Genomic DNA, 18,141 nt, shown 5'->3' on the forward strand with positions numbered 1-18,141 from the left:
ACAAGTGCCGTCATATTTTAAGAGTACAACATGCGCGGCATTTGTAGGCGGTCATGGTACTAAGTACTAAGGTTTCCAATTCACATGCATGCTTATGACACTATCCGATACCTTATTGAAATTTCCCACTGTTTTATACTTCCTGTTTCGATTTTCTACAAAATACTATACATATATTCGGGGTTGTATAAATTGTACAGCAAAAAATGAGCATACATGTGCGACGTGGGCCACCGACGTTTGAGTTAGCGTTACCATAATAGCCATAGGAAGTAATAGTTATAAGATGTTAAACTAAACGTAAGTTTGAAATTCATATTACACCTTGTCTTCAAGTCAGAAGAGAGGTGTAAAGGCATAATACTTTCCCGCGATGAATCGCTCTGTAAAGCACAATCGTTCTCCCTTCGGAGAAATTATTTTCTCCGATACGTTTATTTAGCGTATTTATCTTGGATATAATTTGCATTTTGAGTAGCGTTTAGATTAGCATTTATCTAGTGTCATTCTCAATGTAGTTTTTCTTAGCGTATCATATTGCATTTTATTCATTACGTTTTCGTTCGAGACAAGAGACTATCTGCTATTGATTCTACCGCAAGGAGCCTGTACAGGTTGAGTTAGTATCTGATTACAACACAGATGTCTTTCTCGCAGCTCTTCAACGCTTTACTTCAAGGCGAGGCATCTGCTCCTATCGGATACACTAGTACACTATCTTGAACAACCGAGAGACCAACTTCCCATTTTCCAACTTGTATGAATTTAGTATAGCAGTCAACATGTTAAAGAAATAACACGACTTTGATTCGCTTTTCAAAAGGACGTGCATAAAAGTATTACAAATAGAACACAAGTCATTACTTTTTTAATTATATTTTTTATTGAATTATAAACGTTTACAAACTTTCTGACAAATTTAGATTGAGCTTAGGGCGGTGTCTTGACATAAGACTCAATAATATGTCGTATAATAAAGTATCGACTGAGTTACCCCAAATGAAATCAAGATGTGCGAAATTCAGTTCTGGAACTCGGAATAGCTGGCTGTTGGGCAGCCTCTTGTGCAACTTGTACACATCCTGTAATAATATCATAAAAAGCATTATCTTTTAATATCTTTTAATACGTTTTAATATCTAAAAGCATTTTCGTGATTCTTGTTTTATTCTAGCGTGTAGATCGGTTTTTACAATTTTTTACACTTGTCATCGAACACCCTATATCTGTAAAATAATTGTCATGTTGGTATTACTGATCTATGTAAAGGAATTTGGCAACTTTGTATAAGTACGAATGTAAGATAATATTACGAGAAAGAACTATATCTTGCTTTTAACTATCTAGCTTTTAACCTTTCTTTTGACTAACACTATCTTCATTTCAAACACCTGAATCAACAATAACGTATATCTAATCAGTTGACCAGAAATAAAAAAATTATCTCTATCATTGATTCTAATTATTTAAAGAGGAAAAATACGCACATTGACATTCACAAAGCCGTCGTTGTCACTATAATGCAAATAAATGCGTGTCTTGATCTGCTCAATGGGATAATCAGGAGGACTAACTGAGCCGTAGTGCTTCAAATTTTGGAGGAGTCCATGATCGTATTGACGGAATTTTTCTGTACAAAAAAATTCTACATTAGTCTACACTACAGTAATTCGAGCCTCAGTGAGGAACTTTTTCCACTAACTAGAAGTAACCAATTGAGCATAGTGCACAAACTGTCTGGTTGACGAGCCAGCGGGATCATACTGTACTATCTCGGGAATAAGAGTCTGTAAATAAAAAACATTAAATCAGTTCACAGTTTTAAACTCTATATTTTAAGATCCTAATTTTTAATTGCATTATAAAGGTATAAGGTTGCAAATACCTAAATAAATATCAATAAAGGAAGAATTGTTAAGTTACAAATTATTTGTCAACTTTTACTTGCTAGGATCACACATCTGTTACCACGTAATCATGATAATATAACGTGTTTATTAATTACAATAACTTAATTTATAAAAGAACTCGATCATATTGCTATCGAAATAATGCAATCTTATTGCATTACAAACATCGTAACACAACGTTCAACAGATGCTGTACATTTGACCTCGAACGAACACGATGTCAGTCTTTCTATTGTAATTAATAGTTGCCAAAACCTTTGTACTTCGTTTATCTATTCAACACCACACTTTTATTAATTTGTCTTTATGTATTTTATTATCTTATGTATTTGTCTAGACCATCTAGATTGAATCTTTTCTCATCTCTAAATACAGGGTCTTTGACAACAGGATATCAAAAATTTTAAGTGATGATTCTATATGTTAAAGTGGGACGAAAATCAAGAATAACAAAATTGCGTTTCAAGCTTTGTTTCAGAATTATCAATTGTTGAAAAAACGTCTAAAATGCATGTGAAATGTGTTTGACTTGAAGACCCCATTCTTATTGATATCGTCGCGTTTGACCTAGCAATAGAATAAGTCGCAAGTCAGACACAGTTCTCGTGCATTTAAAGTGTATTTTCCACTATTAATAGCTTGGAAACGAAACCTTAACCACAATTTCATTATACTTAATTTTCGTCTTATTGTGGTATGTGGAATCATTCTTTAAAATTTATGACACTTGTTATCGAACACTTGTATGAACTACACGACTGTTCCTACCCACGATTAAAAACCATTCCATGCTGCAGTTACAAAAGTAAAGTAGAAAATAAAAATCTGCTAGAAGCTTATGCGTATAAATCCAGCAAATATTATTAATAAGTATATTAATTACATCATTCAAGTCTGACCTTTGTTAACAAATATCTATAAATTTTACACCTTTTTGTGCAGCATACTGAAAGCCCTAAAAAAATACTGTTTTAGAGACGTTTCAAAACAGTATAATTGTTACAGTAAATACAAAATATAGAACATAAATGCTTACATTGTATCTGCATACATGATAAAACATATTATGTATATTATACTTAATTAACTCTCTTTACAATAATAATTGCAATATATTTTTATATCCTGGATACCAATAATAGAGTTTAAAAAAATGTTATAATGTTTATGAATTAATTAACAATATTGGATGAAAAATCTTTGTTCACGTTATTAATTACACTTTTATTTACGCCGTTGAATGAAAATTTACTTATTTTAAAAAATTGCTTGATAACTGATAACGTGTTATTCGAAGTACAACGACAGTAAACATGCAAAATAGACGTATGAGTTATTTAAACAATTTGTTTAAATACTCAAATTACTAAATTGTCCGATGCATACCTACATTTATAATGAAGTTGCGGACATATTTTTCGATGTAATAAAAAAGACAAAATATTCTAAAATAATCGTGGTGGAGAATTTTTATTTAAACAAAAAGTTTTATCAATTTAATTGCATAGTTCTAAAAAGCATAGAGAACCATTAAAGTTTTTTGTTTTATCAACATTTTTATATCTAGGAGAAAACGGGGACAGAAGTAAGGGCGTCATGAAAATGGCAAGCCTCGTCCCCCCTTCCACAAACATTTCTAAAAAATTTCTTTTACACAATTACAAGCGTATAGTAATGTTTCTTTTATTTCATCAATTGGAGCTGAGCAGTAACACAAATCACAAGTGATTAAACTGAATTTTTGTATTTAAATCATGTAGAAAAGTTACTGTTCTTCTGTTTTTTGTTAATATTCATAGTTAAACTATATAAATATTGAACCAACCATTGGCCAGAGCATTCTTAAATCATGTCTTTATAAGTTCTTGTATTTATTTTCAATAAGTCTTTTGTAGTTTATAGGGTATAATATTTTTATTCTGAAAAATGTGGGTAGGGACTAAAGTAATATGTCACTATGGAAACGAAAATAACATGTTACTTTTATTGTCCAAATGACAGTTTAATGTGTACATATTGGCAAGGAAACGATGAAAAACAAGATAAGCAAAATAGCACAGAGGATAGGAATTCTTCACACAACAATGGCTGGACAGAATTATCAGTTTAACCGGAAATCCTCCAAGTGTTACAATGTAATTGCTGGACTTACAATGCTAACAGAATTTACAAGAAATGCTGCCAGCACTCATTAGAGGGTTTCCAGTTAAACTGATCACTCAATATACTATGTCTGTTTTGTTTGGAGCCCTTCAGTGAAAGTTATTTGAGATAGAAATGGACCCAATGTCTAAATTGTAAGAGTTGATCCCATGAAGACTGTATCATAAGTGATCTTTATTTCGTTTGTCAAAGTTATAATTTGAAACATACATATACAAAAAACATACATATACATACATATACATACACATACATATACAAAGTTAGTTATGCTTTTTATCTTTCGTTGTTTAAAATATACTTCTTTTTATTGTTACTCAAAATATGTTTATTCAAGTACTTGTTTCTATCGTCTTTTATAGTAAAATACTCTATAATTTCATTGGGAAAAATGTTTTTAGTTCGTCTTCCTCGAAACAATTAGTGTTACTTTTACACAAATTTTAAACAATTGATATGTTACTTTCATCCCACTTTCTAGGACGAAAGTAACAATGACACTAACTACGGAAAACTGCTATAGTTCTTTGACTGCTTATCACATGCTTATCTCCCCTACTATAATTTTAAAGATATGTAACAAACATATACCTTATTTTAAAGGATCTTTTCACCCTGATGAATTGAATTTTAGTCGATGAAAAAAATTGCCCGATACTTCTATCGAAAAAGAATTATGATGTTTTCGAAACAAACTCACTGACAGTAGGAGAAAATATTAGTAGTCTAACAATAGATTTTTGCGGAATTCAATTTTCACTTACTCTGTTCAATAACGTGTTTCCAGATCCGGCTATGAGGAGTATTATGTTTTTGCATATCGGTTGTGTAATTGCCTCATTGTCGCATACCAATCTGGCTATTTGCTGAATAAATTTTCCCGATGGCATGAATTCGTATAGCCCAATCAAGTCCGCTACTGCCTACAAATTGAATATTTTACATAAGTATGAGTATCGCTGCAATTATCTCCACAAATTTTTTCAAATACAGTACTGCCCGAATAAAGATTCCTGAACAGTCACAAAGTTACAATTCTCTCATACGTTCTTATTCAGACATTATAGTTCATGGTGTTAATTTGATGATTTTATCTTTATGCTTATATACTTTATTATTACAGTTACGAGGAGTTCAATAATACCTATAAAAAGGATGTAAAACATGAGTTTATGTGCGAAAATGGAATGAAAATTAAGAGTGACGAATTTACGATTTCAACTTCGTCATTTAAGCATTGAATAGATATTAAGAGTTAGATAGGCTAAAAGAATAAAATTTATTATTCAAAACTCCCAGGTGTGAGTCATGTCCTGTACGAACTTTAATTCCATATTCCGCTAAAATTACAGCTAGCTTTGTCAAAGGATTGAACACACTGACAGGTATTTACTATTATGTGCATTTACCAGTGTTAATGTCTTAATTGGTGGACAGCTGATCGAGTATAAAATGAGGGTAGAAAGTATTCTTAGGAATAATAGCTATCGATGTTATTAAGTAAAGTGTTTGATGACCTCCATAGATTCCCCGTATTTCTTTGAAACGAATCCTTTGGTTTCTTCTATAACCCTTGCTTCCTCGAAAAGAATCTTATGTTCCATAGTATTGTGAAATTTGATTACAATGAATTATACAGGGTCTTTAAGGATAGATACCAGAAATTTAAAAAAGTGATTCTACGTCTTAAAATAGGACGAAAATCAAGAATGACAATATTGTTTTACACTTCGTTTCAGAGTTTTGAATTGTTAAGGAAACGTCGAAAATTCGTGTGAAATGTGGTTGACTTATTCTACCGCCGGCGTGCACTAGTTAGACACAGCGAAGGCAGTAGAATAAGTACTAAGTCGTATTTTCATACGGATTTCACATGTATTTTCGGCGTTTTCTCAGCGATTAATAACTCTGATTTTTGATTTCCATTTTATTGTTGGGAAACCTATCGACAACTATGTAAAGAAAGAACTGTACACAGTTATATCGCTATTCTTTCCCCTTTCTCTACCCCCGTATTAACTATTTGTTCTTTAGAAATTCTGCACATAGTTTTTCCATACCTTGTGTACTAATGCAGACTTTATACTACGAATTACACTGTTCGACAAATTTTGACTTTTTTTCGATTTTGTAAGCGTGAATAAACATTTCTTATAGATTTCGACGTGCTGATTACGAATCTGCAAACCGTTTTTTCCCAGAACGTACAGTTTTTGAAAAAATCAATTTTGAAAAAAATGACAAATTTTCAACTTTGGGATTTTTTTCTGCTTTTACCGTAGTAGTTATTTAGTTGCTCTTTGCACGAAATGATTCTGTGGATTCTCCCGAATAAAATAATATAAATAGTTATTAGATTATAAACATCGAAATAGGTTTAAATAACAATTAAAGTGAAAAGGACACCCAAAACGCACCCATTTTTGCTGATATTTTTCACTTTATTTCAAAAAGTAAGGGTCTAGGAGAAAATTTGACTATATCACGCGATAGAGCAAATCTTTCTACTAAGGAAAGCATCAAGCGAATGTCCAAAATTATTTTTTATTTCAATATAAAAATAAAATAGTTTGGCGAAACGCGTGGCGGAGACAGTGGTACTCAATGACGTCAATGCGTATAGGGACCGCTGAACGGCAGGCGGTAGGCGAAGCGTCCTCCGCGCGCGCCGCTGTCATTGAGTACCACTGTCTCCGCCGCGCGTTTCGCCGAACTATTTTATTTCTATATTGAAAACAAAAATAATTTTGGACATTCGCCTGATGCCTTCCTTAGTAGAAAGGTTTGCTCTATCGCGTGGTATAGTCAAATTTTCTTCTAGACCCTTACTTTTTGAAATAAAGTGAAAAATATCAGCAAAAATGGGTGCGTTTTGGGTGTCCTTTTCACTTTAATAGTTATTTAAACCTATTTCGATGTTTATACTCTAATAACTATTTATATTATTTTATTCGGGAGAGTCCATAGAATCATTTCGTGCAAAGAGTAACTAAATAACTACTACGGTAAAAGCAGAAAAAAATCCCAAAGTTGAAAATTTGTCATTTTTTTCAAAATTGATTTTTTCAAAAACTGTACGTTCTGGGGGAAAAACGGTTTGCAGATTCGTAATCAGCACGTCGAAATCTATAAGAAATTTTTATTCACACTTACAAAATCAGACCCGTGTTGAACAGTGTTATCGTGCTTTTACCATTTTTGATAGCAATTTTTAAATGTTAATAGAAAAAACAAAGTCACGATCAAAATGTCGTCACTTTCAATTTCAGTTTTAGTTTCCCATGTCGAATCATTTCTTAATACATTCATAACCCCCAATATTAGAAATACGTGATACACAGTTTTTAGTACACACATAACTAGAAAACTAAACAATAAACATGTTAAAGTTAGCAATGCAGACTGATTCTGAATGATTATGTTTGGAGAGCCATTTAATTGCCTCAAATGGAACATGTTGTGAGTTGTAAACAAATTATTTAAGTGCAAAGTAACACATTATATCCAAGTAAGTAACTGCTTAAGTAGTTATGCAAATAGAGTTGCTGGAAGAGTGCTACAATAGCTCCCCTTAAAATGACGGTTTTGGACGAAAAATAAGTACAAATATTGTAACTTATTCAACTGTTACTTTATACTGGTTAAGGTCTTTACAAACCAACGCGAATTTTCAAAAGCAGCAGCATAGTGGCAAATTTTTTGTTGCATCCTTATTGCACCAAGATCAATTCGTATGTCAGTTTTCTTAATTCTTCGCGAATTCGCTGCCGCTATAGAAAATTCGTGTTGGCCTGAGGGAGTCATTAATAACGTAATATAGATACATGTTGGATGACTGCCTCAAACAGTTTGTGGCGTTAAGTGTACGGTAGTCATCTCTATTACTAAAGGGAAATCTTTTTTAATACATTACGAAACGCGACGATCGAGAAAGGACTGAACAGGAGAACCTCTGATTAAAATGAGAATAAGTAAAATATAATTTGAAATATATTTGGTTATTTAATAGATGAAAGAAAAAGAATTATTATCATTCACTCCTACGCAAATATGATTCAAATAATTTCTATTTGGTCTTGTTTTAATCAGAGAAATGTCACAAATACGTTGATAAAAATCTTTTTCATAATTGCATTAGGTAGTAATTGATGTTTTTTTTCGGTCGCCACAATAATTAACGCTCTTTCTACTTCACTTGCTAGTTAGTAACAGCTTATTTTCCAAAAGTCTTAAAGGCAGCCGAGACTATTACACTTTTTGAGGGATAGGGATTCAAGGTGTGTGGTCAAGGAAGAGAATGAATGAGACTAAACTGTCCTTCCGGTAGGCGATGGTTCGGGACTATGTTAGGTTTTTCAGCTATCGAATGTTGTAAGATTCTTTAGAAGAAAAGAGTGTTTGCATAGCTTTGCTGCAAAGTGCGTAATATATGTATGTAGTATGTTCTTCAGGAAAAATAAAAAACTATTTCTAATCCTCAAAAAAAGTCATTTAGTAAATAAATAATGTTGACATAAAGGATAGTTTTACCTAATGAAAATTATCTTACCCGGGTAATTTATCTAAATGATAATTATACAATATTTGCAGTACATTATTTTTTCGTCATTATTCGAATAATTTGTAAGTTATATTTGATGAGTTCTTTGAAACTCTACAATTTTTATGTTTAATCAGCAACATTTTTTAATAAATATAAGTATATTTAATAACTGTTTCGTAATTGTAATTCGAAAATCAAATTTTTTAAATTATCACTTTGTAAATACATGTGCAATGTGTAAAAGAATTAATAGTGTATTACTATCATGTAAAGATATGAGACTTATCTCGAGTTGAGAACTTGTTTTTATAACTTTAATTTGTACTTAAAAATTCTATCTTTCAAATAGGTGCACTGCATTCATTGATAGAGTCAATTTCGAAACCTCCTGTATTCACAACATCTTGTAAGTAATCTCACAGAGATGAAACAGACAAACAGAATGACTGATTCATTTCTTCAAAGCATGAAATAATCGAAAAGATCCTGCACGATACTACAACAGATGGTGTAGAACAAATATACTTTAGTAATATGTGCATTATAAAGGAGATGACACTTATAAGATAACCATAGTTATTGAGTAGAAATTGAAGCAAGAATAAACATACTGTTCAAGATAAATCTCTTTTATGGATACGATGTTCAAAATTGATCAGCAGACAGTAACGTTTCTTGGGTACATTTTAAAAAGAGAGACGGATCCAGGAATCTTTTTCGGGGGACATTATGTAATATTTTTTAAAATAATGCAACAGTATTTTTAGATTTTCATTACTCTTAGGAAAAGGGGAATGATTCCATCACCCTGAATCCACCAGTGGTCAAGCGCTTTTACTCAATTGTGAAACTCAAACTACAGTAATAAGCTTATAACGAAGGAATACTATAAGTGCCTAACCTAAATCTTCCTCCTATCAAGATTGAGGTTTTTATTATAGTAGGTTAAATACTGATACTTCACCTTAACATCCCCAGCAAGAGGAGCCAAGATTTTAAACATAGGGTGGGACATTCCGCCCATGTAAATGGGTGGCGCTAAAGCGAACATCGCCTCAACCTTCGCCTGATACTCCGGTTTTAAACTGGCCATTGCAAGAAACGATGTGGTTCCCTGACTGTGGCCTACAAATATGATCTTCTTCTGATTAGTCACCTCCAGGACGTGATCAATCATCGCAGGTATATCGTATACTCCAATCTCATGCCAACTGTGCAACAATATAAATTACATTGTTTTCTCGTGTCGGACAAAATTTGATACGAATAACAGATAACAAATAAGAATAAGAAATAAAATTTTATTTACCATTAACGAATAAATACATAATCAAATAAAAATGTACTCGAGTAAGAATTTATTCAAATGACTTATACGTATAAAAATTGATTTATGTTATATTACATCACAGGTCAATAAAATATTAAGAAATTCTTTTTAAAAACATAAGAACTAACCATGTAGTATAAGTACATCACTAGCAAAATAGAAATTAAATTGATCGTGGATTTATGTGACTGAATATACCCGTTTAATAATTCATTATTTTAAAAAGTTATTCGAATGCGTAAATAATAACGAATTGTTTGAGTAACTATTCAGTATAGGGAAAGTAGCTCACATGAGCTTGACTTTGACATATTGTTAAGGGCACTCTCCTGAGTAATCCCTAAATGATTTTAGCCGTTGTTCGTTATTTCCTAAAAAATTATTTATTACTTATTAATAATAGTTCTAAACGACCATATTTAACAAAATGATATTTTCATTTTTGTAACTGTTAATTATGATAAGTATGTAAGGGATACGTAAGCGTGTACTACCTTAAATACTATCTAAACCTAACTTATTTGGGGTTGAACCGTTACACCTGTTAGTCCAATAAGACGAGGCAAGCAAGTGTAAACAAATGCACGTCTTCAGCACATCAAAAACAACAAAATTGGATCGACTGTAACTGAATAAATTGTGTTGAAGATATGTTTGTTCAGTGCTTATAATTTTATTCACTATTGTATATTCCATTTCGTTACTGTGCACGTTATTACTGAAAATAAGTGCCATTTTTAAATATATTTTTTGTTAATAACTTTTTGACGAACAACGAGCAGCAGCTAAAACTTCTTGAGGCTTACTCAGGAGAATATCCTCGATAACATATGTCAAGATCAAAGTCATCCCAGCTGCCTCCCTTACACTAAATAGGGGAGTTCCTACACTTAATAATTACCATTGTTCGAGTAAAGAGACAGCAACTTGTTGTCAATAATAAATATTTATTATTGAATTTAAAAAATTCTACTGGAAAAAGCTTATTCAAATAACACTGTTCGACAAATTTTGACTTTTCTTCGATTTTGTAAACGTGTATAAACATTTCTTATAGACTTCGACGTGCTGATTACGAATCTGCAAACCGTTTTCCCCCAGAACGTACAGTTTTTGAAAAAATCAATTTTGAAAAAAATGACAAATTTTCAACTTTGGGATTTTTTTCTGCTTTTACCGTAGTAGTTATTTAGTTGCTCTTTGCACGAAATGATTCTGTGGACTCTCCCGAATAAAATAATATAAATAGTTATTAGATTATAAACATCGAAATAGGTTTAAATAACAATTAAAGTGAAAAGGACACCCAAAACGCACCCATTTCTGCTGATATTTTTCACTTTATTTCAAAAAGTAAGGATCTAGGAGAAAATTTGACTATATCACGCGATAGAGCAAACCTTTCTACTAAGGAAAGCATCAAGCGAATGTCCAAAATTATTTTTTATTTCAATATAGAAATAAAATAGTTCGGCGAAACGCGCGGCGGAGACAGTGGTACTCAATGACAACGGCGCGCGCGGATGACACTTCGCCTACCGCCTGCCGTTCAGCGGTCCCTATACGCATTGACGTCATTGAGTACCACTGTCTCCGCCACGCGTTTCGCCAAACTATTTTATTTTTATATTGAAATAAAAAATAATTTTGGACATTCGCTTGATGCCTTCCTTAGTAGAAAGGTTTGCTCTATCGCGTGGTATAGTCAAATTTTCTTCTAGACCCTTACTTTTTGAAATAAAGTGAAAAATATCAGCAAAAATGGGTGCGTTTTGGGTGTCCTTTTCACTTTAATTGTTATTTAAACCTATTTCGATGTTTATAATCTAATAACTATTTATATTATTTTATTCGGGAGAGTCCACAGAATCATTTCGTGCAAAGAGCAACTAAATAACTACTACGGTAAAAGCAGAAAAAAATCCCAAAGTTGAAAATTTGTCATTTTTTTCAAAATTGATTTTTTCAAAAACTGTACGTTCTGGGAAAAAACGGTTTGCAGATTCGTAATCAGCACGTCGAAATCTATAAGAAATGTTTATTCACGTTTACAAAATCAGACCCGTGTTGAACAGTGTAATTAGACTAGAGTTGAGATTATTAATTATCGATACTTTATCTATCCTTCAATGATACTTACCGATATATCGATAATATCGTTAAAATATCAGTAAAACGAATAGAAAATATTTCATTAATGTTAACTGCAGTAACACGAAATGTGTTTCTATATTCGTTTTTTAGATTTATATTCGAGAAATATATATGTATATACGTACATATTTTTTAAATTAATTCATACTTTATTAATGCAGCTTTATTTTGTAATCAATATTACATTCCACATTTTTCACTACTCTATTAATCTATACGCTACCATTTATGTATCTATTACATCTATTACTAAAATATTATACCTATTGCTCATTATCAGTTGTATATTGAAGAATTGAGTAACCGAAATCGGCAATGAGTATTTATCTAATTCTAAGAATGAAGTTAAATCTGCAGAATTAATCTTGAAAGAGCAGCAAACGAATCAATATCAAAGTTTTACAAAAAGAGCGATTAAAAGGAGAGTGATTGTAAAAAATACATTGTTAATTGTTATATTTTTATTGTTGCCCTTTGCTGTTACATTTTGTTTGTTTTATTGGGTTCTTATCGTAACAATAGTGTCAGTTCCACCTGCAGCTGTTCACCTTAATGGTATTTTATCGATATTATCAATGTGTCGAATTATCAATAACATTCCGATATTATCAATATTTACCGATATCTGTATCAATATTCCCATCTTTAAATTAAACTAGATAAGTAATTATTCGAAATAGTAATTCGAATATTGCCTGACTCTGTTATATTCCTGTTACCTCACGTATTTTTGTAATTACATCGCTCATATGGTGAATAGAAATTACCAAGATAAATGATCGTACACTTATACATCTTACCTGAACAGCCAATACTTTTTTTCTTTGGTTGTCATCCATTTGTGATTTCTCGCATATCTATTGCCGCGTTGATTACCCAGCCATACATCGTATCCCCAGTCAGCCAGTAAGAAACCTAAACTTTGTGGTTAGTGACTCCATAAATGTCATCAATTTATTATAACACACCTAAACTCCTCTGAGGACTTCCTAGCACCCAACTAGCAGAACAGTCCAAGAGTCCATGGAGAAGAAGCACAGCTGGCTTGTTTTTGGCTTTAGGACTGCTTCTTGACCCTGTGATTCTGTGTAATTGCAAGATATATCCATCTGCTGTCACTACTTCGTGTGTTTCGGCTGTATATCCTGCTTGTTCTGCTCGTTTTTGCTACATGACAGAAAACAGAGAATTTAAATTACAGTTAACTGATAAATCCAATTATCCTAACTGACCAATAACTCTTAATCGATAGATTTAACAAACTATAAAAAGATGAAAGGTGATTCACATTAAATGAGATGAATAATTATCTTTCATATTTCTAATTGAAATACAAAATCATCCTTAATACTATTTTTAATTTGCTTGATTCCAAGAACTATCATTTTATTGTATTTTAAAAATAACTTTAGTCAATTTAACACATTCTCTTAATTAAAATAATACCGAATTCAATGTAAATTGATTCTTAACAGATTCAAAATAAAATCAATAGTACAAACTAAATTTAAAAAAAAAAAATGTTTGAGGATTTGAAGCTTTCACGGCCCGACAGCACACAGTTTTCACTGTTGAAACTTTTGAACCAGTATCAGTGTAATATTCGAACCTCCGATGAAGCCATTTCCAATGCTTGAAAACTTTTTTCCAAAAGGACACGGCTTACATTGAAAAACCTCAACACTGAGAACTATAAAATGTTATATTTAGTATTACATATTTTAATCAAGAAACCATAAGAATTGTTCTTACTTCCATTTATACAGGGTAGGAAGAAAATCGTAGTGCAACGGGCCAGGAGGTAATTCTACGTAAAAAAAACGAAGGAAAAAATATGGTATACAATTCCTTCATCCAAACCTTTGTTTTCGAAAAAATCAAATTTGAAGTTTACTCAACTACGCAATGTGATTTACTTTTCATGCATTCTATTACCGGTTGTCTCTGTCCGTGCTAGTATTTATAAACATTGATAACGTTAGGATACTGTAGGATATACTCAGATAGTGCGATTTAGAATTTTTGTGTGATACGTCGTCGTCATTGTTAAAAGAAGTACCTCTAGGTATCAAAACTGGAATTCTTTTTCAACATGACGATGCCCCGCCACATTTCATGAGTCCAGTTTTAAATTGTTTAAATGGAAAGTATTTGCGTTGGATAGATCGTGACGGTAAGATGCACTAGCCTCTAAGATCTCCGGACCTCACATCCCTGAACTTTTACTTATGAGAACATGTCAAAGAACAAGTTTACATAGAAAATATTCATAACATTGCATAGCTAAAGCAAAAAATTCTTCAAGTGTTTGATAAACTAAAAAATGATAATTCGTTACAATCCCTTTCAATTATCTTTAATTCATCGAGCACAGTTATGTATGCAGTAACGAGAAGGACATTTCCAACATTATTTGTAAAGTAATAATAAACTAAAATGAAAGTAATAAACATCAAATTCGTCTCCATTGGAAATTAGTGTCTGTTTCTATGCTTCTCTCATCTACGTCCCAGGATAAGAGATGGTACCTACACAGGGAATCCCATCTAATGTGACCTATTTTTTATGACAGAAAAAAGTATTGTTTGATTTGAAAAGGCAAATATTAGAAGCAACAAATTTATCTTAAGATCATTTTTTTCGGATTTCAAGGTTATCGATGTTTTTTTAAATAGGGCATATTTTTGTTATCACGATATAATAGCTGAGGTCAAGATAAATTCAACGATCTATAATACTATATCCCTTACGTAACCTTAAATACAAAAAGTTCATAAAAATTGGGTACGTGACGTAAATGGTAAAACACTACAATAAAAACAGTAATGAAGAGGAAATAAATTTATTTTAACAAGTGTTCAATATGTTATCTTTTCACTTTAATACATTTCTGCGAACAATTAATGAATGACTCTCTGACATGCACTTCTAATACGATCGCTCATGTGAAATAAGTGGACTTGAGAAAAAGTTTTTGCCTATAATAATATTTGCTCCTTTGAACTAAACAATGTTTTCCTCTGACATTTTTCCTATCGTAAAAAATAAAAGAAATATTCAAGGCGGTCAAGTTAGTTGGGACACTATGTATGTAAATATCAGTTATCCGAGGCCCACTGAAATTCATTAAAAAAAATCCACTTACAGGACTTGGAGAAAGAGTGAAAAATTCGCTGTCATCGTAAGCAACAACTTCTTCGCTTCTAATATACCTGTCCTCGTCGAGAGGCACACCAAACGTAACCACTACAATATTGCAGAAAATCAAAAATAACAGCATGATTTCGGGGCACTACATCAAACAAGGTGTAGTGATTCTGAAGTGCCGGTTTTATATGAATTGTCTTATCTAATTTATCAATCAAATATCACAAGATATGATCGCTTAAAGATCTTTTGATTACCTTCGATTTATGACGCATATCATGCTGATAAACAATTTCCAATGTAATGAGCGGAAAAGAGTTTTGATCGAAACGATCAATCAATTACCCGAGAAAACAAAAAATCAAATAATGCTTCAGATATTACATACATGTACATTTGTCACTGATTTTGAAATTCAGTAATTTTTTAAAATTATGTGCCTTTATATTCGAGGTTTCGAATTTGTAAACATTGAATATATTGAATTGAAGGAAGAAACGATTTATCTATGTTTCTGAAGATGAATTTTCAATTATTTTTCATGTGTAGTTTATGCGACGTTAAAATTTACGACTAGATACAGAGAAAGATTTGTTTTACTGAAAGAGTGAATTCATGATTAACTTATTCTTGTTTCTAGTGGAAAATTACCTGTGCGAATTTACGCACAGGTAATGGAGGCAATAGCCTTAGGTCTCTTAAGACAGTAAAAATATATATTATTCAATCGAAAATTCCTTACGTGCAACTGAAAATTTATCTGAAACCACAACCAAAAATTTCAAACAAATCGGATGAAATTTTACTGAGTTATTGATCTGCTCAGTTTGAAAAACGTGGTGTTCGAGAAAAATGCGTCTAACACCTAGAATACAAATGATATTGTACATAGCTACAGTATTGCCGCAATAAATGTAAAACAGCTATCCTAGATAAGTATGAAAATTGTATTTCCTCTAGTAAGTGGATTTCCCTTGCAACAAGTTAAGTGATTAATATGACATTATAATGGTTAACTTAGGCTGGAATTATTTCTGTATTCAACGTATTAGAGTTTTGGGCGACCGCTCAGTCTTTAGTTGTTATCTCATCCACTTGATCCAAACATTTTTAATTTATGTGTATTTAATTTTGCATAGAAATAAAAATATATGTTGCACATAACTGATTTATTTTAATAGGGCCTTAAAAATTTGTAACGCATTAAAATCCGCCACTATTTACTAATAGTCTTTTTTATCTTTATTCAACGCCAATTTAAAATAGACATAATATTCTTCAAGTGTATATCATAACTACTTTAACAATCTTAGAATTAGGAAAAATGTGAGGAAGTGTCAAGATACGTCCTTCTGATTGTGAAGAGTAGTTCCCTTTTTATCTAGTAAAAGAGTCATTCTTATAGAAATTTTCATTTACGGAATACGTGACTATTCACGAACAATTAGGTGAGTCTAATTATAACTAAACTATAGACACGTGTGCTCAGCATTAGGAAGACATGTAATAGTATGTTATTTGTTTTCCTACCACAGACTTCAATATAATACACTAGATTGTTAGTTTCTGTCTATAAGGCGTCCCAAATTTTATGTACTTTGGTATACAGACTTAAGCGCATACACGACGAAACGTACAAAAGAAACACTAAAATTTAAACGTCCATTCAAATATGTATTTATGTTAAAAGTGAATTTTTTATAACCTTGTAAAATACTGAATGAAAATAATACTTATTATTTATAATTCATTATTCAGATCACTAACTTCCTTGTGATGTTGAAGCATGTAGATCTATTATAACCATGTATGTAATAAATACTATTTGATACATTTATACATATAACATATATATAATATATATCAATAAAGATTAGTATTGAAATTACATGTATCTGTGGCACAATTTGACCTTTTGCATTCTGAGGTTTCGAGTTTCCATTTATTTTGTCCGCTTCTAAGAAACAACCGTGGGCAAGGGATATAAATGCTGTTATATCCTTAAATAAATTTTCTGAAGAGATTGTATCTTATATTAATCCGTTCATTTTTGCTTCTGGAGTATTATAAAAATTGGTACATTTAAAATGTTTTGCACAAATTATACTCCATGTATTTAGTAGCCAGTATTTTTTGTTCACTGCTGCGATCCATGCCGACAATAATTGTGGTTCATTTAACGAAAATCTAAATATTTTCCAATGTAAAAAATTAGGTTTCAAATAAAGCTTAAGATGAAACATGGTTTTTAGAATTTCAAAATAATATAATACTCACTGGAAGAAACCAAATCTAGAATCTTTAGTTTTTATGCTTCTGCAGTGATCAGCTACACATTTACGAAACCGATGTTGATCGACGTTTCAATCAGCTTTATTGCGACCAAGATCAAAATGTACACTAGGTAGAAAAGTATACAACACGTATTATGTATGTATGTATAAGTACCTATACATTTCCCGTATGTATGTATATAAGTACCTAACACTTACCGTACGTATGTATAGCTAGTTATACATGTACTTCTTATACATGTATACTTGTACTTCTTCATCACGCATGCGCCAATTTAGTGCATACTTTTTGGGTACATTCGGCTGCAGCTATACATGGGAAATACGTAGTCTAGTGTATTATAATAGAAGTCTATGTTTCCTACGCAGTTCTCAATTTAGTATTCGAGAAATTCAATTGTCCAAGCTTACCCTCTGTCTGAGGATACCTACTTTTTCCCTAAATGTGACACGACATTTTCAATATCGAAAGGCATATATATTTGAAATAGATATGTAATTATTCATAAAAATTTTTATTTTTGCAATCGATACAGTGTGCCATGAATAAGATAGATTGTTTCAATAGCCCCCTCTTGAGTAAATACATATGTAGCATAA

The 18,141-nt window shown here is 31.7% G+C and overlaps 1 protein-coding gene across 1 annotated transcript; it reads right to left on the reverse strand.

Moving 5' to 3' along the window:
- Window positions 1-899: 899 nt before the first annotated feature.
- On the reverse strand, window positions 900-15,380 carry LOC143181088 (lipase 3-like). The gene is made up of 8 exons (XM_076381300.1): window positions 15,246-15,380; window positions 13,069-13,267; window positions 12,901-13,015; window positions 9,581-9,827; window positions 4,838-4,996; window positions 1,703-1,787; window positions 1,488-1,630; window positions 900-1,082 (listed from the first exon to the last, which is right to left on the reverse strand). The coding sequence occupies exons 1-8, from the start codon at window positions 15,378-15,380 to the stop codon at window positions 900-902; spliced, it is 1,266 nt and encodes a 421-aa protein (XP_076237415.1).
- Window positions 15,381-18,141: the final 2,761 nt, after the last annotated feature.

This window comes from Calliopsis andreniformis, chromosome 6 (assembly GCF_051401765.1).
Source record: "Calliopsis andreniformis isolate RMS-2024a chromosome 6, iyCalAndr_principal, whole genome shotgun sequence".
NCBI classification, from domain to species: domain Eukaryota; kingdom Metazoa; phylum Arthropoda; class Insecta; order Hymenoptera; family Andrenidae; genus Calliopsis; species Calliopsis andreniformis.